The 25,289-nt window shown below is 46.8% G+C and overlaps 1 protein-coding gene across 1 annotated transcript in view; it reads right to left on the bottom strand.

Moving 5' to 3' along the window:
• PIWIL2 (piwi like RNA-mediated gene silencing 2) overlaps nt 1-25,289 on the bottom strand; it is a 255,710-nt gene that overhangs the window by 110,501 nt on the left and 119,920 nt on the right. The window contains exons 12-16 of the mRNA XM_040414771.1: nt 24,188-24,376; nt 21,606-21,690; nt 21,124-21,210; nt 18,717-18,857; nt 16,446-16,559 (exon numbers count right to left, since the gene is read on the bottom strand). Coding sequence (XP_040270705.1) covers nt 16,446-16,559; nt 18,717-18,857; nt 21,124-21,210; nt 21,606-21,690; nt 24,188-24,376 — 616 coding nt within the window. The remainder of the gene's footprint in view (nt 1-16,445; nt 16,560-18,716; nt 18,858-21,123; nt 21,211-21,605; nt 21,691-24,187; nt 24,377-25,289) is intronic.

Raw genomic sequence — 25,289 nt, 5'->3', positions numbered from 1 at the left:
TTATCCTGATTTGGAGGCAGAGGTTCAGGCAGCCCAGGCAGAGGCTCCTGATCTTTGTCCTCCTGGGAGGTTGTTTGTGCCTCTCGCTTTACGACACAAGGTTTTTAAGGAGCACCACGATACTGTCCTTGCTGGGCACCTGGGGAGTAGAGCCACAGTGGATCTCATTGCTCGGAGATTCTGGTGGCCGGCTCTTCGTAAGACGGTTGAGGGTTTTGTGGCAGCCTGCGAGACCTGCGCTCGTGCCAAGGTCCCTCATTCACGGCCATCGGGTTCTCTCCTCCCGTTACCCATTCCTTTCCGTCCTTGGACGCATCTGTCCATGGACTTCATTACGGACCTGTCTCGTTCCTCGGGGAAGACTGCGATTCTTGTAGTAGTGGACCGTTTTAGCAAAATGGCGCATTTCATTCCCTTTCCTGGGTTACCCAATGCTAAGACGCTGGCGCAAGCATTTGTTGATCACACTGTCAAATTGCATGGCATTCCTTCAGACATAGTTTCTGATAGGGGCACGCAGTTTGTTTCCAGATTCTGGAAGGCCTTCTGTTATCGCTTGGGGGTTCGGTTGTCGTTCTCTTCTGCTTTTCGCCCGCAGTCGAATGGTCAGACCGAACGCGTCAATCAGAATCTGGAGACATATCTGCGCTGTTTTGTGGCGGAGAATAAGGAGGATTGGTATTCTTTTTTGTCCCTTGCTGAGTTTGCTTTAAATAACCGTCGCCAGGAGTCCTCTGATAAGTCACCATTTTTTGGTGCATATGGGTTTCATCCGCAGTTTGGGACATTCTCTGGAGAGGGGTCTTCTGGTTTACCTGATGAGGAGAGATTTTCCTCGTCTTTGTCATTTATTTGGCAAAAGATTCAGGGTAATCTGAAGAGGATGAGTGAGAGATATAAACGTGTGGTGGATAAGAGACGTGTGTCTGGTCCGGACCTGAATGTGGGTGATCTGGTGTGGTTGTCTACAAAGAATATCAAACTGAAGGTTCCCTCCTGGAAGTTGGGTCCTAAGTTTATTGGGCCTTACAAGATCTTGTCCGTCATCAATCCCGTTGCCTTCCGTCTTGATCTTCCTCAGACTTGGAAGATCCATAATGTTTTTCACAGGTCCCTATTAAAACCATATGTCCAACCCACTGTACCCTCCTCTTTGCCTCCTCCTCCGATTGTTGTTGATGGTAATCTTGAATTTAAGGTCTCTAGGATTGTGGATTCTCGCATTATCCGCGGTTCTCTCCAGTACCTCGTTCATTGGGAGGGTTATGGTCCTGAAGAGAGGATGTGGGTCCCAGTGAAGGACACTAAGGCCACTCGTCTCATCAGGGCATTCCATAGGTCCCTTCCTGAGAGGGTGGGCTTTGAGTGTCCGGAGTCCACTCGTAGAGGGAGGGGTACTGTCACCGCCAGCTCTCTGAAAAGATCTGACAGACGTTCTTCTGCACCTCTTGCATGATGTTCTTTGTTTTGGTTTCACTTTGTCTCTCCTTTCCTTCTCTCAGCTGTCACCTATTTATACTGATTGCCTCCCTTTATATTACCTCCCATGCTGCCTCACTTTGCGGTTTATACTACTTCCTGGATTGTGTTCACTGCTGGATACTGCTGATTCCTCAGATAAGTATTTTTCCTTTATTTGTGTTTCCGTCCTGGCTTGATTCTAGGTGACCCTGACTCCCTCCGTATTAAGTGCAGGGAGTCGGTGGTCGTGTCCCCTCACTATTATAGGGTTTTCAGGTGTCACACAGTCTTGGTACGAGGGCATGCCATCATCTATCATAAAGACCTTTGCATGGGCATAGCAGTCAGGGAGAGCTCTAGGGGTTTTATAGGGCTCACCCATATGTTCCTTAGTTTGGGATCAAGTCAGTCGGATGTTTATTTATAACTTCCAGTTTTCTGCAACACCATCCGTGACACCAGCACTGGCGCAGCTCGACCCCTTGGAGAAACAGAGAGGTCTAGTGCGTCTCTGTTGTCCCTGAAGAGAAGAAGAAAAAATTAAATAAAAAAGAATAAGGAGAGAAAAAAACTGGAGTGTCTTGCCTCCTTGGACACTAAGCAAAAAAACTGGCAGTCTCTCTCTCCAGGCTGAGGGTATAGCTGCTGGAGGAGGGGCTTAACAGTTTTCACTTAGTGTCACGCATCCTAGGGAGCTGAGCTATACCCAAGGTCTCCTGTGTCCCCCAAGGAAAATGGGCGAGAAAAATAGATTAAAATTAAAAATCTGCAAAAAAAGTGAAATTTTTAAATGTAATTCCCATTTTCATTTAATTCTTGTGGGGCACCTAAAGGGTTAACAAAGTTTGTAAAAATACATTTTGAATAGCTTTAGGGGTGTAGTTTCTAAAATGGGGTGATTTATGGGTGGTTTCTAACATGTAAGCCCCAGAAAATGACTTCATAACTGAACTGGTCCTGAAAAAATTGGGGTTTGGAAATGTTCTTAAAAATTTCAAGATTTGCTTCTAAACTCCTAAGCCTTCTAACGTCCCAAAAAAAAAAAAAAAGTAATTTTCAAAATGATCCAAACATGAAGTAGACATATGGGGAATGTAAAGTAATAACTATTTTTGGAGGTATTACATCTATTCTAAAAGTAGAGCAATTTAAATTTGCTAATTTTTCCAAATTTTTAATAAATAAAAATGAAATTTTTTTTACTCAAATTTACCACTGTCATGAAGTACAATACGTGACGATTAAACAATCTCAGAATGGCCTGGATAAGTAAAAGCGTTTTAAAGTTATTACCACATAAGGTGACATGTCAGATTTGCTAAAAATGGCCTGGTCCTTAAGGCTACTTTCACACCTGCGTTAGGTGCGGATCCGTCTGGTATCTGCACAGACGGATCCGCACCTATAATGCAAACGCTTAGATCCGTTCAGAACGGATCCGTTTGCATTAACATGAACAAAAAAAAAATATATATATTTTTTTTTTGTGTTCATGATAATGCAAACGGATCCGTTTTGACTTTACATTGAAAGTCAATGGGGGACGGATCCGTTTGAAAATTGAGCCATACTGTGTCAACTTCAAACGGATCCGTCCCCATTGACTTACATTGTAAGTCTGGACGGATCCGTTTGCCTCCGCACGGTCAGGCGGACACCCGAACGCTGCAAGCTGCGTTCAGGTGTCCGCCTGCTGAGCGGAGCGGAGGACAAACGGTGCCAGACTGATGCATTCTGAGCGGATCCGCAAACGTTCGGGGCCGCTTGTGAGAGCCTTCAAACGGAACTCACAAGCGGAGCCCCGAACGCAAGTGTGAAAGTAGCCTTAGGTGAAAAATGGCCTGGGCAGGAAGGTGAAAAATGGCCTGGTCCTGAAAGGGTTAAAGTGAAACTAAAATTGTTAGGCCTGATTCACACGACTATGCTGCGTCCAGGAAACAGCCTGTGTGTCAGCCGCATCTCTCGGACCGACCATGGCTCCCCTGACTCGAACTGACTGCCTCATAGTGATTTATGATACAGTCAGTTCCTATCTGATCGTGGGGCTATTGTACTGTACTCAAATGATGATGTGAGCACAGTTAGACTGGCAATCGGATAGGAACTGACTATCATAAATCGGTATGATGCCGGTTTGGGCCAGGGGAGTTGTAGTCGGCCGAGAGATGCTGCTGACACACAGGCCGTGTTTTCTGGACCGAGCACAGTCATGTGTATGGTGAATTGGTTGTCTTGACACACTAAGTAATATGTAGCTTCTTGGGTGAGCGGGGCGGCTCTAGTGACAGTTTGGAGTGGGTGCTGTGCTTTTTCTTAATTTTTTTTTACTTGCAGTTTTATATATTTTTGAGGTCATACAATACTACAATCACTATCTTTAAAAAAAAAAAATGACAGCTTTCTATCTATCTATCTAGAAGCAATCTGAAAGAATTCTATGCTGGGGGCTCAGCAGGTCAAGTAAGAGGCAGCAGTATAGTCACTGCTATGTACGGAGGAACAGAGAAGACAGAAACCGTTATAAACCACTTCTATCTTCTCTCTGAAGGACCTACTACATTGCAGGAGCAATCCTGCACATTCACAATGGTGTGGGTGCACTGCCAAAGACTATGCCTTGTAGATTTATGGGGGAAGGTCTTAAACATGTTAATAATACAAAATAATATAAAAAATAAAGTAGAATAAAAGCACAATGAATAAAATACAAGTGGCTCTCTTTCCATCAGTATGTAGTTGATGTGCGTATAGCATTGCAATAGTCCTATACATGGCTGAAAACACGCTGTCTGATGACTATCACTGCCGGCCATAAACACGCAAGATGTTTTCACCGTGTGCAATGGATCAAAGGTAACTGAAGAGACACAATGAGGAGAGCACAGGGGGAGTGTTGTGTAATGCAGCACAACAAACCTCCAGTAAACTCTCCGGGAACACATTACACGTCATGTCTCCCACTGACCAAACCTTTTTATGAACCTAATGTGACAGTAAAAATACAGCCACAAATTGTAACGCCGTATGACATTGGGAAAAAGAACGTCTCAGATACGTGTCCATATAAACTCTACTACAGCTGACCTGTCAAGACACAAAGCAGCTGCGAGGATAATCGTATTTGAAACACTACAGACCTATGAGGCTTTCCTCACAAGCCAAATGAAACAAAAGAATTATTCACGTCACCACTAGGGGGAGTCTAATGCATATGAATTCATTCTAGAGTACAATGGGTGCAGTATATGGCTGCTTTCACACAGTCAGTGTTCGGTCAGTGATTCTGAGCCAAAACCAGGTGCGGCTCTAAACACAGAACAGGAGCGGATCTTTCCCTTATATCTCATACCTGTGTAGCCTCCAATCTGTTTAGGTTCCAACCTTGGAACCGAACCAGAGTTCGGCTAAAGGTTTTTTGCAGTAGAAATTAACTTCTGAAGTTATTACTCGAAGCCCCGCGAGACTTCGGCTCATAGGAGCCAATACATTCTAAGGGTCCATTCACACGTCTGTAGAATGTGTCCGCACCCGTTCCACAATTATCCTGAACGGGTGCAGACCCATTCATTCTCAATGGGGCAAGAATGGAAGCGGAGAGCACACTATGTGCTCTCCGCATTGTAAAACTTACCAGTAAAATCTCTTTCTCGCTCTTCATTGGGGGACACAGAGACCGTGGTATAGCTATGTCCTCTAGGAGGCGTTGACACTAGATAAAGCTGTTAGCTCCTCCCCTGGCAGCTATACCCCCTCCAGCCTGGAGAGAGAGCTTCAGTTTGTGAGAAGCAGTAGGAGAAGCAAGTAAACCAACGAAACAATGTGGAACAGCAACAATGCCAAGAACCGAACCAGGTTCTAACCAGCAACAGCCACAATTGTGGTCGAACAACAATACTGGGTGGGTGCTGTGTCCCCCAATGAAGAGCGAAAAAGATATTTTACTGGTAAGTTTTACAAAAATCTAGTTTTCTCGCCCATATTCATTGGGGGACACAGAGACCGTGGGACGTCCGAGAGCAGTCCACAGGGAGGGAAAAACACAGACCCATGGAGCAAGCGCCCCTGCAGGCAACTAAGAACTGCTGCCTGCAAGACCATGCAGCCCAAAGGCGGCGCCCGCCAAAGCATAAGTATGCACCTGGCAAAATTTAGTGAATGTGCGTAGGGAGGACAGTAGCCGCCCTGCACAACTGCGCGGCCGAACCTTGAATCCTCCGAGCCCAAGAGCGCCCACCGCTCTGGTGGAATGAGCCGTGACACTGAAGGGCGGGACCCCACCGTGGAGGCCGCCAATGCCTTGCGAGGACCCTCCGGGATGACAAAAAAAGGAGAGTCCGTATGCTGGAAGGAACTGGAGGCTGGCAAATAAATAGTCAGAGCCCTGACAACGTCCAAATGACCTAACTCCCTTTCCCTAGGGGGTGAAGGGGAGGGACACAGTGATAGGACAGTTTCTTCATTGAAATGGAAATCAGAGACCACCGTCGGGAGAAAGGAAAGAACGGGCCGGGGGACAGCTTATCCCTGTCAGAACCAGGAGGTGCTCTGCAAGAGAGCGCCCCAACCCGGACACCCGTCTGATGAATGTGATAGCCACAAGGAAAAATCAAAACGAAAAAAAAACACCTTCCAGGACAGGAGTCTGGAGCGCTGAAAGGACTAAGGTCCGATCCCAAGACGGTAAAGGAGGACGGTATGGAGGAACCATATGTGCCATTCCCTGAAGGAAGGTATTGTGGGGCCCGGGTGAGTCAGAGGACGCTGGAAAGAATACACAGCACCGAACCTGACACAGCGCCGAATGTCCAACCAAAAACCCAGGACCGCAGGATCCACCCCTGCTAAAGGGAAGCGCTCCACGGAAACGGTAAGTGGTCCACCAATGTCCCCCGAGCCGAAGAGGCTTGTGGGGAGACTGAGAAGCTGGCTGATAAACTACCGAGAAAAGAACGCCTGAATGAGGCATGTCCAACTGCAAGCCAAGGAAACAACACATTGGATAGGTAAAAGTAGAGACGATATTAGAATCACCGGTGGTGGAGTTCCGTCAGCGACCGTGTATTGACGATGTAGCAACACTGCTCGACGGAAATTTCGACCAGACCAAGATGAAAGAAAAAACTGCTGCCTCGAGGAGGAAGAATAGAAGGGGTGTTCCGTTCCAGGAACGAAACTCCATCAACAGTCGTGACAGCACCCCCGCTCAGCCTGGCGTGGTGAGTCTCGTAGTCTAGCCACGGAATGTGCAGTGAAAAGGCATGACTACAGCGGACCGACAAGGCAGTCACTAGTCAAGTCTCAAGAGAGGTGGTTGTAGATACGAGTAGTACACCCAGGACCAACGGGTAGGATTCACCTGTAGAAGGAGGAATATGGAAAACGTCACAGCCCAACAGTCGGTCCGGAACAAGACTGGAAGAAAAAAAAACACAGAACCAATACCCTGCATCAACGTAGATGAGGGGAAGTAGTAACGTAGAAGCTACAAAGGTTTGCGGAGTGGCCGTGAACCCTGAGCCAGAGAAGGAAAAAACGGAAGGGAAAAAAAGGGCAGGGCGAAGCCCATTCCCCATCTGAGACTGGCACTACACAGAAGTAGCCACGGATTACACAGGCGCGCGCCATACTCCGCCTAAGGAGGAGGCCATGCAGCGTACGCCACCGAATTCGGCGTTAGAAGAATCCGTCACCTGACGAAGGAGCCGTGCAGGAGGAGCCAGAGTATGTAATGGCTACTCCAGGACCCCCATACCGTAGGAGCTGCAGCGTTCCCCGCCAGCACAAACTGAGGGGCAGACTAGAGGAATCCGATAAAGGCCATGGTACCATACTGCCCCAGGGAAGGAGAGCTAACCTTAAACACTCCACCTGGGAAGGGCGTTGAACAGGAACAACCGCCAAGCCAGCGTCAGGGTAGAACCCCTACCTGAGGGAATGCCCCACTGCAGCGACTGCGAACGCTAGTACCAGCGTAAAATCCGCACCAGTGGAGCAGAACACGTTGCAAAGCTAAACCAGAGTGCCAGCACAACCACTTCCCACATCAGGAATGGTGGATAGAGAATTTAGAGTGAATGTAACACTCGACTTGCTGGAACGTAATAACAATATTACGTGCCATGGTGTACGCACTACATATTGTTGAAGACACATATTGGAACAGTGGAGGACCATGGAGAGAAGGGACGCTAGGACACATGAGTGGCGCTGGGCAACCCCGTGAGGAAAGAGTTGTCATATTCATGCCCCAAACCGGCACCGAAGGAAAAGGACACAACGTGGAAACAGCCACAGTATCTACTGGCGGCACCGAAATACCATTAGAAGAGGAGTACAGGGCACCAGCGTGTATTGATACTCGCTACGCTCCACTTGTAGAAGAAGCTAAGGTATCTATAGCCGTGGCGTAGTTGAAGTGCAACATCCAAGATGTGTACTCATTTCCCACGGTAGTGGATCACTTGTGGAAGAGGCAATGTTGCAATTATCCCACCAAAGAAAGGGGGTAATGCTTACGGCAAGCACTGTGCATCTAGCAGGAACTGAATCTAAGTAGAGAGAGTACGCCTCTTACGGAAAGAGCAAGCCATATGGAGCAAGCGCCCCTATCAATACCCCACCTACGTAAGGGGGTAAGACACACAGTAAACACTGAACCAGGGATAATGCCATAACACCACCGATGGAAGAGGCTAATGCATACAGTAAGTACTGTCCCCAGTGGGAATCCAGTTCCGCCACCTACTAAAAGGGGGAACGCCTACTGCCGGCACTGAAACCGTTATAGTGCGGTTAGACCACAATGGAGGGAGGTAATATCCAAGGGAGTACTGCATCCAGTAGTAGTGCAAATACGACAAGTACTGCTGTCTACCTCGGATGAAGATCGCACCGGAATCACAGCAGAGACCGAACCACTGATCACCCCTTCGGACCGAACCTCTCCAGGGAGAGGAGGGTGCGTCTGAGCGTGACCCTAGGGAGGAAGGGTGGGGGTGTGGAGGTGACAGAGGAGAAAAATATCCTGCTCTGGCCCGTTGTGTGCAGTCTTAACTCTCAGAATCTCGTCCATGGCAGTCGCAGGCTCGCCGGTGGGAGTTATCAACCGAACTACCCGGGGGTGGAATGGGAACCTCTAGAAGTTCACTCACCGGATTGCGCAGGCGGTGCTTTATCAACCAAACGACACCGGAGGGAAATTGGGAAGTCCGGAGATCCACCATTGGAGTGCGCAGGCGGTGCTTATCAACCAAACGACCCCGGAGGGTGATTGAGAAGATCCAGAGGTCCACAATTGGATTGCGCAGGTGGAGAATATCAACCAAACGACCCTGGAGGGTGATTGGGAAGGTCCAAAGGTCCATCAGTAGCTTTCGTAGGTAGTGTTTTATCAACCAAACCACCCTGGAGGGTGATTGGGAAGGTCTATAGGTCCACAGTGGATTCCGCAGGTAGTGCTTTATCACACCAACGACCCCAGAGGGTGATTAGGATGGTCCGGAGGTCCACCATTGGATTGCGCAGGTGGTGCCTATCAACCAAACGACCCAGAGGGTGATTGGGAAGGTCCGGAGATCCACCATTGGATTACGCAGTTGGAGAATACCAATCAAGCGACCCCGGAGGGTGGATTGGGAACTGAGAGGTCCTCCTCTGTCTGTGCTAGGACTCCGGCCCAGTCTGACACAGACAGGGCTGTCCTGCGGCGATGAGGCCTGAGGGGGCAGGACCCGAAATTGACTTTTTTTTTTTTTTTTTTATAAAACTGGGATGCCCAGCCTCAGGTGACAAGAGGCAGGAAGGGGTTTAGCGGCATTAACCCCATTGCCTTGCAGATAGACAATAATCCTGCGCCAGCCTCAAGAGATGGCTGGCCAGGAAGGGTTAACTGACCTGAAAAAAAAAAACGGGGGCGGGGCTCTGCGGGCTACTGGGGGAGAAGTAAGACGGGAAGAATTCGCGTCAGCCGAAGACCAGGGATGAAAGTTTGTGGCCTAGTAGGCCGCGAAGCCGGAGCCTAAGTTATGGACACTGACGCCGGAATGCACCCCTGCCCTACTGACAGGCCTGCCGGGGCACAGGGGGGCGTAAGTGAAGTAGAGAAAAGACGCCCATTAGAATGCTCCCTCCGGCCGTGGAGAACGCTGCGCGGGCCGGAGGGAGAAGGAAGGGGTAGGCCCAAAGTAAAGCCGGGGCCTAAATTTAACGGCGTACGGACACAGAGCTGGTGGATCTCCTCTGGAGCAGCGCGCTTGGCGCCCGCTCCCTAGAAGGGGATTATGGCGCTGGGGAGCGGGAGCCTCCTCCGCTCCCCTCCAGTTGCAAGGTAAAAACTCAGAGCACAGCAGTGCGCCCGCTGTGCCTAACAGTGCCTGCAGGAGCCACCATACCCAGCCGTTACCCCCTATGTGCCCGTGTAGTGTCGGCACAGAGGGAGAGGGAGGGAATCCACCCGAGGTCCAGGACTATGATCAATGAAGCCTGGTGTCTGGCCCAGTCATCGTGGGGAGGGAGGGGGAGGTAGAGAGCCTGATGCTTTGCCAAATAGGGAGGAGGGAGGGAAGGAGAGGGTTAACATACTCACCTATCTTCCTCCTCTTCTCTTCACCCTCCCTAAGTGGGCCCATAAGGTACCTTTTCCAGCAGGGTCACCTCCTCAGCAACTGGCACCGGAGTGGCAGGAGTCTGGTATGGCGGGAGGGTCTTCTCTTTGGCGGACCTAGGTGACCCCTTGGCTGGCGGGATGCAGGGGAGCAAGGCTGCCCTGGTCCACCTTGTCTTCTGTGGGGGAGGCAGCAGTGCGGGTGACCGGCACTGGCGCAACTCGACTCCGGGAGAACAGGGAGGCAAGGAGTCCACTGTTTTCCCATCTGAAAAAGGAAAAAAATTAACTAAAATAAAAAATCTTCAGGAGATTCCCTGCAGAGCAGGGAGGTCTTGCCTCCTATTGACACTAGAAAAAACTGAAGGACTTCCGGTTCCGGCGGGCGCATGAGAGGCTGAGGGAGACCAGAGCTCCGGCACCGAAGCCAGCAAATCGAGTCATAAACCCCTCGAAAGGTGATTTATTCAACCTTGACTCCCCACACCGAGTTCAAAAGAGGTGGATGGAGAAGTTCCTGAGGAAAGAAGGCATAGCAAGCACGACAGCGCGACCCTCGCAAGGTGACGGCTGAAGAGAAAACCCAGCGACTTACCCGGTCAGCAGCGCAGCCACTAGCCAAGCACTCAGAGATTGGGACAGAGGACACGGAGGTCAGTTTTACCCCCGACCAGGACATTACCATCTCCTGCTGCAATATGGCAATAGAAGTGGCGAAATTACTAGCGCCGGACATCAAGTCCACGCTGGAAGCCACGGTCTCGGCAGCGCTCCTCCAGATCCAAACGGTGGTCTCCCTGCACTCCTCCTGGATAGCAGAGTTGGAGCAAAGATTTGCTATGATGGAGGAGGAACTGGAAAAAACACAGGTGCGGGTACGAGAAGTGCTGTGTAACAATCAGAGACTTAAAGACAAGATGGAAGACCTGGAGAATCGATCTAGAAGAAGCAATCTCCGTGTGGTGGGATTACCGGAAGATATCCCGCCATCACAACTGCCCCAGATATTTGCGGTGGAACACCCCCAAGCCCTTGGATTACAAGGCAAATATACAGTTGAAAGGGCCCATAGACTGGGACCGGCCCGGCCCCCTGAAGCGGAATGGGGCCGTTCTAGGCCGAGGCCGGCCATAGCAAAATATTTAAATTATGCCGCCAAAGAGGCGATCCTGAAGAAATACAAAGGAGTCCAACACCCGCTCATGTTGAGGGGTGAAAAAGTGTCCTCTTCAGTGACTATCCTGTGGAAGTCACAAAGCGTCTAAGAGCTTTTTCGCAAATCTGCTCCACCCTAGTCAAGAGGAAAATAAAATTCGCACTGCTGTTCCCTGCCACGCTGAGGGTGTTCCGCCAAAACAGCTGTATCGATACATACCTTACTCCCAAGGAGGCATCGGGAGCGATGGACATCGACATGGATGCGGAGCCAAGTCAAGTGAGAGGCAGGAGACAGTCAGGACCCGTACACAACCACAGGAGGGAGAAACTCCCGGACTCTCCATACCACCAGGGATCGCCGACGATCGTGGAGGCCACGGATGACTCTCAAGACTAAGAAGGAGGCTTGGAAGGCTTGTAATTGCTAGGACTGCTGAGAAGGCGGCCAACAGATGACTCAGTTCATATTCCTCGGAATGGAGAGTAACGGTATTGGGATTTATCTGATTAGTGTAAGGGGGGTGGCTGGAGGGAGAGAATCATTACATTCATAATGTGAAGGGGAAATCTAGCTTCAAGGAGAAACAAAATATATATATATATATATATATATATATATATATATATATAAAACAAAAAAAAAAATCACATAAATGATTAACTACGTTGTTAACTCTGAGGGGAGGGGAAATAAAGGGTTCACAAAGGCGCACCTACACTGAAGAGTTGCTAAGGGCTTTGGGTGAGGGAGATTCTCATAGAGTTTATTTGCTTATTGTTTATTTGCACTGACAAGTTGTTTGATGGAGGAACGGAGTAACGATAGCTCCAGATGTGGCGTGAAAAAAGAGAAGTCAATACTACCTTAGTTTGATATCGTTGTTGAACGTAACATATGTTCATTGTTGGGAAGGGGAAGGGGGGGAGTGGGGAGTTCTAAGTTGGGAACTATTGCTTTTACTGTTGCTCATCGCTGATTTGTACTTTAGCTCACTGGTCGTGGACGGACGGTCTGGCCCTTCTCTGGGTGTGTCTCCTGTAATAGCTCTAGGTCAAATACCTATATGAGAATCGTTACGTAGAATGTCAAAGGTCTGCGTTCACAGACTAAACGCAACATGGTGCTCAGGCATCTCAAAAAACTAAAGGCAGATATTGCCCTGCTGCAGGAGACACATCTAGAGGAGCAAGACATCTGGAGAATGCACAAACAGTGGGTCGGCCAGGTACTGGGATCTCGATCGGTGGTTAGGAAGGCAGGCACAATGATGCTCTTACACAAAAACTTACAGTACACCCTGAACAAAAGTGAAGCAGACAGGGAGGGTAGAGTGATGAGGGTGGAGTTGGGTCTGACGGGTGGCCAACTGCTCCTGTATAATATATATTCCCCAAACACGGCCCAATCAGGTTTTTACCAGGCACTGGATTTCTCAATCCTGCAAAATAAGGGCCCCCAAATGATAGTGGGAGGTGACTTTAACAGAGTACACAATAGTGTAGAGGACAGAAAGCAGGTTCACCTGCTGACTGATGAGGATTTTATTGACAGATTAAAGGGGTGGTGGTGGGAGTACTCCCAGGATAACGAATCCCATAGGCAAAACCCAGAGCTTTTCTGGGAAACTGCCAAAGCGGTGTTAAGAGGACGCATCATGTCATATACAATAGGACAGAAAAGGGACATTCAGAAGAAATACGAACAGGCAATACAGCTTGTCCGACTAGCATATACAAAATATCTGGATGACCCATCAGATATAAATAGAATACAGTGGGTCACTGCAAAACATAACTATGATTACTTACAAGAAGATAAGGTCAAATGGTTTGCAGACTGTAAACAGGCCACCTTATTTAGGCATGGCAACAAGGCGGGTAAATTATTGGCAAACCTCACGCGCCCATATACCCGACGTGTACAAATATATCCCCTTAGAGATGAAAAGGGAGTTCTTCACACCCACCCTAGGAAGATGGTAGAAATTATGAAAAACTTCTTCACTGTTATGTATTCTCAGGAATCCTATGACAACCGACGGCTCGGGAGCTTCTAGCGAAAGTGCGACTCCCAACATTGACAGATGAGGCACTAGATAGTCTTAATGCGGAAGTAAAGGAAGCTGAGATAACACAGACCGGCAGAATTTTACAAAGCCCTGGGACCGGAGATTGTATCAGTGCTAACCGCATTGTTTAATGGGGTGATTCAGGGGGGAAGAATACCGCCCTCCAGTGATACTGCGTACATTAAACTTATCCCTAAAAAAGGAAAAGATTTATCAAACCTGGAATCATTCAGACCAATATCCTTGATCAATCAAGATCTAAAACTGGCTTCTAAAATCTTGGCCAACAGGCTGGCGATATTTATGCCAGACATAATCGGGGACCATCAGGTGGGCTTCATTAAAGGCCTCTCTGCAGTAACAAATATTCTGAAGGTACTGGCAGTGCAAGACAGTCTAAAGGGGAGAACGTCGAATGCCTCGCATGCCCTCCTGGCAGTTGATGCCGAAAAGGCATTCGACAATGTCAGCTGGCAATGGTTGGATGATGTTCTTGACACAATGGCTCTGAAAGGTAACTTTCGGAACTACATTACAGCTCTATATGCAGACCCACAGGTGAGGGTTCACGTCCCGGGTTTTCTGTCAGATGTGATACGGCTCAATAAAGGAACAAGGCAGGGATGCCCATTGTCGCCTTTATTATTCGACTTAGCTCTGGAACCGTTGGCTTTGTACCTAATAGGATCTAATGTATATGGGGGGATCAAGGTTGGAAAAGAAGTGCTGAAGCTCACGTGCTTTGCTGATGACCTATTAATTTACATGAGATCGCCGGATCTACATTTAAAGACAATACTTGAGACATTCCAAATGTATAGCGGTGTAACAGGTTACAAAATAAATGTGTCCAAAAGTCAACTTTTGCTTTTGGGAGACCAAATAATACCAAATATATCCCAACTTGGACTAGAAAAAAGGAGGGAATACCTCACGTACCTGGGGATCAAAATAGGTAGAACCGCATCCTCAATCTATGCTTTAAATTACCCACCGTTAATTAACAAGGTTATCAAAGAGCTTGATAAATGGAAGGAGCTGCCATTGTCCCCGACAGGGAGAGCATGTCTAATAAAAATGATCAGCTTCCCCAAGATGTTATACCCGCTGCAGACAATCCCAATGCTTCTGAAGCATGTAGATATAAGAAAGCTACAATCAGCATTCGTGACCTTCCTCTGGAAAAAAAAAACGGCCCCGCATAGCATACAAAAAACTATGTTTATTGAAGTGGGAGGGAGGCTTAAAAATGCCCGATATTAGATTATATAATCTGGCAGCTCTGTTTCAACATGTGAGAGATTGGGTGTGGAATACTGACTACTTTTTGGCAGACAATGTAGAACGAGAGTTGGCGCAACCGTGGGACTTAGTGGCCCTGATGCACACCAGGCTTAAAGACCTTCCAACAAATATTAAGCAATCCATTCTACTCAGGGACACCATAATGGCATGGAAAGCGATTAGGAAATTGTATAAATTACCAATATATGTGTCACCCCAGATGCCCCTATGGTCCCTCCCGGCCTTCCCACAGGGAAGGGACAATACGATGTTCAAAAGTTGGAGGGAGAAGGGCATCCGCACACTAAGTGACATAATGGGGACTTCAGACCACATGTTGATGACTTGGGAACAATTAGTAGACAAATACCAGCTAGTCGCATCGCACTCATTGCCATTCTTTCAGCTTACAGCTTACTGCAAAGCCCAGTCGAAGTCACTGGGAGAAACCGACAGATTGACCTGGTTCGCAGCCCTCCTGGGGGGAAAAGATGGTACGACCTCACTCTCAGATCTGTACAGGCGTGTACTTATAATACGAGTTCTATGGGCTTGGTGAAAAGTGTATTTGCACATTGGGAAAAAGACATCAAAGTCACAGACCTCCCCCTTAAAATGAGAGAGGGTTTGGAGTACATCAGAAAGGCAATCCAAAGCGAACAGTGGCGAGAGTCGCAACTGAGAATCCTACATAAAGCAACATATGCCTTCAATCTCTCATACGCTAACGCTCCAGCACATTACCTGAGAGAATGCCCGAAATGCTCGCAACCAAAAGCAGATCTCTTGCACGGGTTGTGGGATTGTAAACATATTAAGCAACTTTGGGATGAGATAATCTCCTTCATCAAAGAAGTGTGGGACATAGAGGTAAAAGCAGAGCCCCAACAGTGTATATTCCAATACATCCCAGTGGAACAAGATGAATCCCGGGGAAGAGGTATAGCAGAACCAGGAGTACATATAGTACTTATGGCGGTAAAAAAATGCCTGCTACGTCATTGGCTGACAAGTACATTTCCTACTAAGGGTGAGGTTATAGGTCTGGTGAAAAAGATACTATATATGGAAAGGCTGGAAGCTGGTAAATATAGAGAGAAGGCGGTGGCAAAATTCATAAAAAAGTGGAGACTGGTTGAACAGGTATTAACAGGAGAGGAAATAGGGGAACTGATGTCTCCCTTTGTGCAAACCAAGTGGTACCTAGAGGCAAAGGTCAAGGGCACACTAGGAAGACTTAAGGTATAAATGAGACGTCACACAGTGAGTTGTAGAGCTGAAGCATTTATTCCTTGTTCCTTCATTATTGTAGCATGAGCGACATGTGTTCCACGGTGAAGTTTGGGGGGGGGGGGTTTACAAGGATTTTCAACTGTAAAAATATGCAAATGTAACTATGAACGATGTTATTTAAAAGGATGTTCATGATGTGATATATATATGGCATGCTTGCCAAAAATGTTTATTACCTGAGATTTGCATCCAAATAAAGAAAGTAAAAAAAAAAAAAAACTGAAGCTCTCTCTCCAGGCTGGAGGGGGTATAGCTGCCAGGGGAGGAGCTAACAGCTTTATCTAGTGTCAACGCCTCCTAGAGGACATAGCTATACCCACGGTTCCTGTGTCCCCCAATGAATATGGGCGAGAAAACGAACATGTCCTATTTTTGTCCGCAATTGCGGGCAAGAATAGGCAGTTCCATGGGGGTGCCGGCCGGGTGTATTGCGGATCCGCAATACACTACAGACGTGTGAATGGACCCTAATACTGTACGGATCACTCAACGAAATATTATGCCACGTCATTAACGATGTGTTCTCGATACACTAAACATTAAAAAAAAAAATTAAATAGAAGAAGAAGCATCCTCACACTTGAGATTGAAGGCTCACGGGTCACTTCTCTTGTCCAGTTGAGGTCCTCTCCAGGTGGAAACGAGTTTTTCCTGAGGTTAATTTTCTCCACTGGTAGAATCCTTCCAAATGTCTGTAAAACATAGTAAAACAAGAACCAGAACTGTCAGCAGGATCAACCCTATTGAATCAGGCATAGATACCTGGTAGGGTTGATAGTTCTGATTAAGATGATACCTGTCTCGTCAACATGCGGTGTTCATGAGAAAAGACATTTATCTTTTAACCCCTTAGTGACCACCCATACGCCTTTTTATGGCAGTCACTAAGGGGCCTTAGGCTGGGTCGTCGCCTTTTCACGGCAACCTGGTCTAAGGCTCCATTCACAGGTCCGCAATTTCGTTCCGCATTTTGTGGAATGGAATTGCGGACCTATTCATTCCTATGGGGCAGCACGATGTGTCCGTAATTCCGTTCCGCAAATAAATAGAACATGTCCTATGCTTGTCCGCAATTGCAATTGCGAACAAGAACAGGCATATTCTATTAGTGCCATCAATGTGCGGTCCGCAAAATGCGGAACGCACATTGCCGCTTTCCGTGTTTTGCGGATCCGCAAAACACGTTGCGGACGTGTGAATGGAGCCTAAGTGCTGTACAGTGCTAAGTGCTGGTCTAAGTGCTGTGCAGCGGACAGCGGGGCTCGGCTCTCGCATGAGAGTCGCTCTCCTGCTCTAACAGCCGGGACCAGCAGGAGTGCCTATCTGGGCTGTTTAACCCCTTACATGCCAAATGCAATGGCACCTGCCGCATGTAAGTGGTGACAGAGGGAGCGGACTCCCTCTGTCTCCCATCGGTACCATGTAAGTGAGATTGCGGGGTGCCAATATGTGTAAAAGCTGGCTGGGACCTAGTATAGGCCCCAAGCCTGCCTTGAGAGTTCCCCAGCAGTTTTCGTCTCTCTGGCACAGCCTGCTGGTCAATGTCAGTATAGCAATGAAATTAAAATGCAATGCACTATAGGAACCGAGCATTATATTTTAGAACAATCAAAATATTTCTCCTTGTGGGGCTGTTAAGTGGTTAAAAAAGTAAAAAAAAAAAAAAAAAAATCTTAAACAAAGCTTTTTTTAAAAAATTAAAAATTTCAACAATAAAATTTCCCCCACATGTATCGCCGAATCTGTAACATCCCGCACTACAAAAATATGTAAATTATCCCCTACGGTGAAGGCCGTAAAAAAAAAATAGCCAGAATTGATCATTTATTCTTAGGGTCTATTCACACGTCTGTAGTGTATTGCGAATCCGCAATACACCTGGCCGGCACCCCTATAGAAATGCCTATTCTTGTCTGCAATTGCCGCGGACCGGAAATGTGTGCTGTCCGCATCCTTTCCGTCCCCATTGAGAATGAACGGGTCCGCACCCGTTCCGCAGAATTGCGGAATGGATGCGGACCCATTCTACGGACGTGTGAATGGACCCTTAGTCGCCACTGAAAAAACTTCCAAAATGATACCAATGAAAACTACAAGTCGTCCTGCAAAAATCAAGCCCTCGCACAACTCCATAGAGGGAAAAATAAAAAAGTTATGGGTCTTGGAATGCGGCAATGCAAAAAGATTTTCTTTTTTTTGCACAAAAAGTGCACAAAAGTAGTAAAATGTAGAAAAAAAACATGTATTTGGTATCTCTGTAATCGTACTGACCCAGAGAATAAAGATATTATGCGGCTCCCTCTGCCTTCTGATCGGAACCCCTGCAGTGAAATTGCGGGGCTCCGACTGGTTGCCATGGCAACCTGGACGCTGCTGAAGCGCTCCAGGCCTACCATGGTTTTCTCCATACTGAGCTATGCATGAGGCATAGCTCTAAATGGAGAATGTAGAAATCCTAGTCACCCTAATAGAGATCTATTAGGGTGAATAGGAGAGGGGATCAAAAGATTCCATGTACTAGGCCCCTTAGGGTTCTGATAGTTATATATTTAAAAAAAACAAAAAAAAAACCAATATATTAAAAGTTAAAATCACCCCCATTTCCCTGATTTTTAACTTTTACATATAAAAATACATACACAATAAAAAAAATGTGTATCGCCACATCCAAAATGTCTGAACTATTACAATAAAATTATATATATAAAAAAAAATCCTGTACAGTGAACGCCGTGACAGAAAAAAAGAAAAAAGAAAAAGTAAAACACGCAATTTGCCATTTTTTTTTGTAATCTTGCCCCCCCCCCCCCCCCCCTCAAAAAATGAAATACTGCTGTGCAGATACTTACCTGGTGTATATCGGAGTCTATCTGCAGGCCCCACCTCTGTAGCTCAGCTTGTGCTTCCTCGCTGTTCTGGATCCTGTGAATCAGTTTTCCCAGGGATGTGTGGTGCTGTCTGGGACTCAGATGTATCTGCTGGGTCAAGTCCTGAAAACAGAAAAAAAAAGAAGAAAAAAAAAAAAAAGAAGAATTTGCAAATTTAGTGAAGATCAACCCGTCCCATGCCTTCACCTGAAGACCTGTAACCCTACATCATCACACCCAGATCAGGCAATTATTATCTATATCTTAGGCCTGCACTTATCTTAAGAGCCAGGCGGCAAACGTGCCTAGAAACTGGCTGCACCAAATTAACACCTTAGGGCACTGTGAGAGTACAGAGTGGGCTCAGGAGATGAACCTACTCCATAGATGGCGGATGTCAGCTGACACCCAACTGCAATGTCCGGGAGCAGAAATAACTCCTATGCCAGGCGCTTAACCCCTTAGATGCCGCAGTATATAGGGATCATGGCATCTCAATGGCTAGACAGAGGGGCGCTTCTTCTGGCACCCTACACAGCGATAAACAATTGTTAGCACCTGCCATGTTAGTACTCCTATTAGGCCCTGCGAAAAATCACAACTACACGCTATGCCCGCCCAAATCCTTGACCTCAGGAATCTAACACAAGTACAGTGCGAGTGTCCCGTAAAGTGCATCTGTCAGCAGATTTGTACCTATGACACTGACTGACCTGTTCCATGTGCACTTGGCAGCTGGAGACATCTGTGTTGGTCCCATGTTCATACGTGTCCGCATTGCTGAGAAAATTATGTTTTAAAATGAGTCTCTAGGAGCAATGGGGGCGTTACCGTTACTCCTAGAAACTCTGCTGTGCCCTCTACACTGACAGGACCGGGTGTGATTACGTTTTCACCATCTGGCCCTGTAAAAGTCCGGAGGACGCGGCAGTTGCAGAGAGAGATCAGCCTCTAGGTGTAATGGTAACGCCCCCGTTGCTCCTAGAGGCTCATTTGCATATATTAAAACTTTTTCTCAGCAAGACATATGGGCACATATGAACATGGGACCAACACAGATGCCTTTAGCTGCCAATTGCACATGTAGCAGGTCAGTCAGTGTCATGGGTACAAATCTGCTCACAGGTGACCATTAAAAGGCAAAATGACACGTCTCGTCACATGTCCCTCCACCCCCGGCCAAACGTATGGCTGAAGCGTGCAGACAGCCTGCGGATCCAGGGGGCGTGGCTTAGACAAGACTGAAAACTGTGCAGAAATTGTAAACATGGACCCCCATTTATCATTACTTCACTCCAGAATTCTGCCTTCAAAAAGTCGCAAAACAGGGCTTTAGCAACTTTTTGCACTCACTTGTGCAAAAACGGTTTCGACTTTTTGCATTTTTACACCACTCACTCCCGTTTTTTAATGTGGGTAGGAAAGTAGGTTTGGTTAGCTAAGTTAATGAGCTTTACTCCTGATTTATCATTGAGACCTCCTCACTCCAGGAGCAGGGTGGAGTAGGAAAACTGGAGGAGCTTCTCTAGACAAAAGTGTTAGGTTTAAGGATGAGACAGATTTATCAAACAACCTGTGACATTTCATAAACGTGGCATGAAGTACGATAACACAGACTCAAGCAAAACGGACTTCAAATATTCCCCTCATGATAAATCCCCCGAAAGTATATTAGAAGGCTACATACATATTTCTATATTCCATAATTTCTCTCTTTTTTTTACAGTAAACCCTATTAGTTTCCTGTTCCCAGTTTTGGTCAATCATATTGTGTAAAAGGAAAAAGATAAAACAATCAGAGCAATGAATAAACAATAAATGGTTTGCAAAAAGTGTGCTCGCGCAATATTGTTCAACGGCAGCAAAATCCTCTAATTGAGTTCACACTTCAATTATGTGATCAGTTATTTCCATCAGTGATTGTGAGCGATAACCCGGTGCAGATCAAAAGCACAAGACATGTGCCAATCAAACAATACACCTGATCTCTGTGTAGGCTTCACTACTGGTTTTGGCTCACAATAACTGATCAAAATAACAAGTGTGAATGCAGCCTAAGATGTGCTGATAAGGCCACCAAGATAAATGGGTGTTCAGATAATAATAAGAAGAAAGGAATCGTGCATAGATGAACTGCGATCATTATTAAAAGACACAAAAAACATATAAGATGCATATAGTAGACATACACAAGGCGGAGAGGGTGAGAAGGAAGGGGGATTCGCTGGTTGGTTACATTACACTCAATCGGAGAGCAGTGACCTGTTCTGCTGGTCAAAATGGGAGTAGTTGATTCAAGGGGTCAATTTTTCCAAGAATTTCTATATTGTATCATTTACAACATTAGTTTTAAAGTGGTTAGCAGACGGGCAGTACTGCACTCAGTTACCTTCATGGCTCTGAAGTCTTTTTTCATTTTTTCCGGAATGCCAGTCATGTAAGAAAGTTCTGGAAGGAGGAGGATCATACCCGGCATCTGAATGTAAAGAAAGACTGTGAAGTCACTGGGGGTTATTTACTTACAGAAATATGTCTATATTAGGCGGATTTCTGGCACAGACTGCAGCGCAAAGGTTCTTTGCGGCACAATCTGTGACTTTCCCCGCTCACGCCAGGTCTAAAACTGTGGGCATGGAGTGGACGAGCCAATAGGCCCATCTCATTCATCAGAAAATGGTCTAAATCTACACCAGCAAGGGAGCTGCCGTAGATATAGAAGCAGTGGTGGATCCACCGAAGTTATGTGGAGGCCGGCTCCTCTACATAACTTCAGCAGATCCATGGCCAGTCTAAAACGCCGGTCTTAATAAGTGACCCCCACAATGTTTATTCCCAGCATAACCTCTGCACACAGCACAGACATGACACCACCTTGGTACGAGCATCTTTCCTCTCTTTGGGCCGGTGAATTAGGAGCGGCTGGTCCACTTCTTTCACTGTGATGCCATAATTCTTACTACGGGACAAAAGACACGAGATAAGTGTATGTAAATCACTGAAAAATATTCAGATACGTGTAAGCAGCTTCGTTTATTTTTCTGACCATACAATACACCAGAAACGACAACACACCCTATGCAATCCTGCAGACAGAGGTGCTACCTGCATAGGGACCAACAGCAGCAGGTCCGGTACGAACCTGGCCGGGGAGTCCAAGAAGTGCAGGCATTCTTTCTGGTCCAAAAGCACATGAAGAGAGGTCAGGCAGAAAGTCTGCTTTTAGGGTACTTTCACACTTGCGGCAGGACGGATCCAACAGGCTGTTCACCCTGTCGGATCTGTCCTTCCGCTATTTCGCCGCGCCGCCGCTCCTCCCCATTGACTATAATGGGGACGGGGCAGAGCTCCGGCGCAGTACGGCAGTTCGCAGTGAGAGGCCGCCGGACTAAAAAGTTGGACATGCAGGACTTTTAGTCCGGCGGCCTTTCGCCGTGCACTGCCGTGCTGCGCCGGAGCTCCGCCCCCGTCCCAATTATAGTCAGTGGGGACGGAGTAGCGTTCCGGCGGCACGGCGAAATAGCGGAAGGACGGTTCCGACAGGGTAAACAGCCTGTCGGATCCGTCCTGCCGCAAGTGTGAAAGTACCCTAACTGAGGCACAATTTAGGCTACTTTCACACTTGCGGCATCAGGGTCCGGCAGACTGTTCTGGCCGGGGGAACAGCCTGCCAGATCCGTGCTAAGGCTAGCCCGGCTGCAGACGGCAAACATGCCGAGGGGTGGCCGGACAAAAACTACAACATGCTGCGTTGTTTGTCCGGCCTCCTATTGGCTTGTTTTCCATGCTGCGGCCGGACCTCCGGCCCGCCCCTATTATAGTGAATGAGGCCGGAGTGGACTTCCAGCGGCATGGTGGACTAGCAGTAGCACAGATCCGGCAGGTTGTTCCCCCGCTAGAACAGCCTGCCGGAAAAGGCTACCGCAAGTGTGACAGTAACCTTAGTTTCCACTTTGCACATGTGCTGGGCTATTAGGGTCTATGCACACAATGCTGCGGAGGTGCAGTTACTGCGCATGGAGCTTTACTGCAGATTGCTGCAAGTGGCATAGTTGAAGCTCATTCAAGCTGCGAAGCAATGCGCGGTAAAACCATAAGCAGTTTTTGCCATGCGCAAGAACTGCACCATGTAAACAGATCTTTATGGAAGAATTTCTTACCATGGGACTGCATTGGGAAATAATCAACTTTAGAAATCAAATGATCATAGCCATCGGTATCTAACAGGCCAACCAGTAATATTCCGAATACCACCATAGTGGGGCTTTGGTATTAAAGGGGTTTTCTGATATACGGAGGACCCCCGCTGATCAGTTGATTGAGAAGGACACGGCGCTCGCAGTAGCGCCACACCTTCTCGCAGTTTTGCCTACACCATTTCACGTCAGATTCAGTGGTCACATGACCTAGCCGAAGTGAATGGGGCTGCGATACCAAGCACAGACGCTATACAATCTACAACGCTGTGCTCGGTAAGCTGAGAGAAAATCGTGGCGCTACTGCGAATGCCAAAGCCTTCTCGAACAGCTGATCGTTGGGGGTCCCACACAGATTGTACACTGATGACCTATCCTAAAAAAATCTCAGGAAACCCCCTTTAAGAACCCGTATATGTATCTGCTCCACCTAATTAAGTAGAGGCTTGTTTCAATAATTAATAAATTTGGTGGTTGTGCATCTCTATTTTGTATGTGAAGGAAAATTTCCATTAAACTTGAGCTTGAGGTATCTTGCTGGAAATAAGAGACAAGTGATGTGTCACAGCTAGAAGCTCATATGACAAAAAAAAAGCATATCAGTTATCTATCCATTGCTTCTCTACATCTAAACAGTGCACAATGTTACAATTCAGTAAATGAAGTCCTAATAAACCTAAATCTATGATGTAGCTGTATTGAGAAGGTACAAAATTCCACTGACTGGAGGATGGTGCCATCTAGTGGCAAAGATTTAAAAAGGCATCTCCCCAAATGATGCCCTCACTGGTAGTCAGTCACATTTTCTCTGACCTCTCATCTCTCTCAGTAGTCATAGCCACAATCCACCACTATTTCAGTAGCCATGGGTCGCACTCAGGACTGTTTGCCTGACCTCTCTTCATGTGCTTCTAGACCAGAATGAACTTCTTGTACTCCCCGGCCAATGTTGTGGAGGACCTGCTGCTCTTAGCACTTGAAAGACGTTATCCTGGTGCAGAGGAAATGGATGTGATCTCTGGGAGAACCCCTGCCTGAAGCCACCACTAGAGGGAGCCAACGACGGATGAACTAAGCTTCTATTGAACTCAATAAATAAATAAATGTGACGGCAGGCAGTAAGATACGTCATTGTGTCATTTTATGCCTCCGAGGGAAAGCGGAGGATATGGAGGATGTAAGTAAGGTTTTATTTACTGCCCTCTGGTTTTAGAACTACATAAACTCTGTAGCTGAAGCATTACGATTACAGTTATTCACCTGTAGTAGTCGATGAAGCTAATGTTTGTGCCATCTGTCATGGTGAAGACATCTTTCGGGGTTTTGTTCCAATCAACATCATCGATGCGGTAAGTCCGGTTATTGTATCTGGTGATCACAATGCTTCCCACCAGCTGCTTCATGACATCATCTTGGAAGTGTTCACGACTTTGTTGGTACAAGACGTGCCTAGAACAAGATATTACATAGACTATTGTGACACAGCATTCTTTATTTCCTCCCGTCGCATCTATTCTTCATTCTTAAAGGATAACTAAATTGTGCTAAAACGAAGGGGCACAAGTACTACATTAAGTATTGAGCAATGCCCTATGGAAGGGACACGTCAACATGACAAAAAGTCTGAAAATAGCAGGGGCTTTTGAAATGAAGGTAGAAATGAAGATTGCAAATAGAAACTTTGATTAATTCATGGTAAGACTAACTTATGTAAACATAATTTTTCCGTCTCAAAGGTGTCTAAGCCTTTAAGATTGTAAAAATTAGATTAATTTAAATGTATGCCAAGTCAAAGAATTAGATGATCTACTAGTTGAGGAAATAGCTAAAATGACATTGAAAGGGGAAGTTATCATTATGGGAGACTTTAATCTTCCTGATGTAAACTGGAAAACCAAAATAGCTAGTTCTGCCAGGAGTACAGATATTCTAAATTCCCTACTGGGATTATCTCTACAGCAGGTAGTGGAGGAGCCAACCCGGAAGGAGGCCATTTTAGATTTAGTATTCACAAATGGGAATTTGGTATCTGATATTACTGTAGGGGAAAGCTTGGGATCTAGTGATCACCAGTCAGTGTGGTTTACTATAAGTACAGGGACTGAGTCACACCACACAAAAACAAAAGTTTTAGATTTTAGAAAAACTGACTTTTCTAAAATTAGATTGGAGGTATACGAGTCCCTATCAGATTGGAACAGTTTAATTGGAGTCCAGGAGAAATGGGACTACTTAAAAGTGGCACTATTGAAGGCAACAGAAAATTGCATTAGGCTTGTCAGTAAAAGCAAAAAAAAAGGAAGAGACCACTGTGGTACTCAGCAGAAGTGGCCAAAATCATTAAAAACAAAAAGATAGCATT

The sequence above is a fragment of the Bufo bufo genome, chromosome 1 (assembly GCF_905171765.1).
Source record: "Bufo bufo chromosome 1, aBufBuf1.1, whole genome shotgun sequence".
NCBI classification, from domain to species: domain Eukaryota; kingdom Metazoa; phylum Chordata; class Amphibia; order Anura; family Bufonidae; genus Bufo; species Bufo bufo.
The sequence above is the reverse complement of the archived record's forward strand: the minus strand, read 5'-3'. Positions and strand labels throughout refer to the sequence as shown.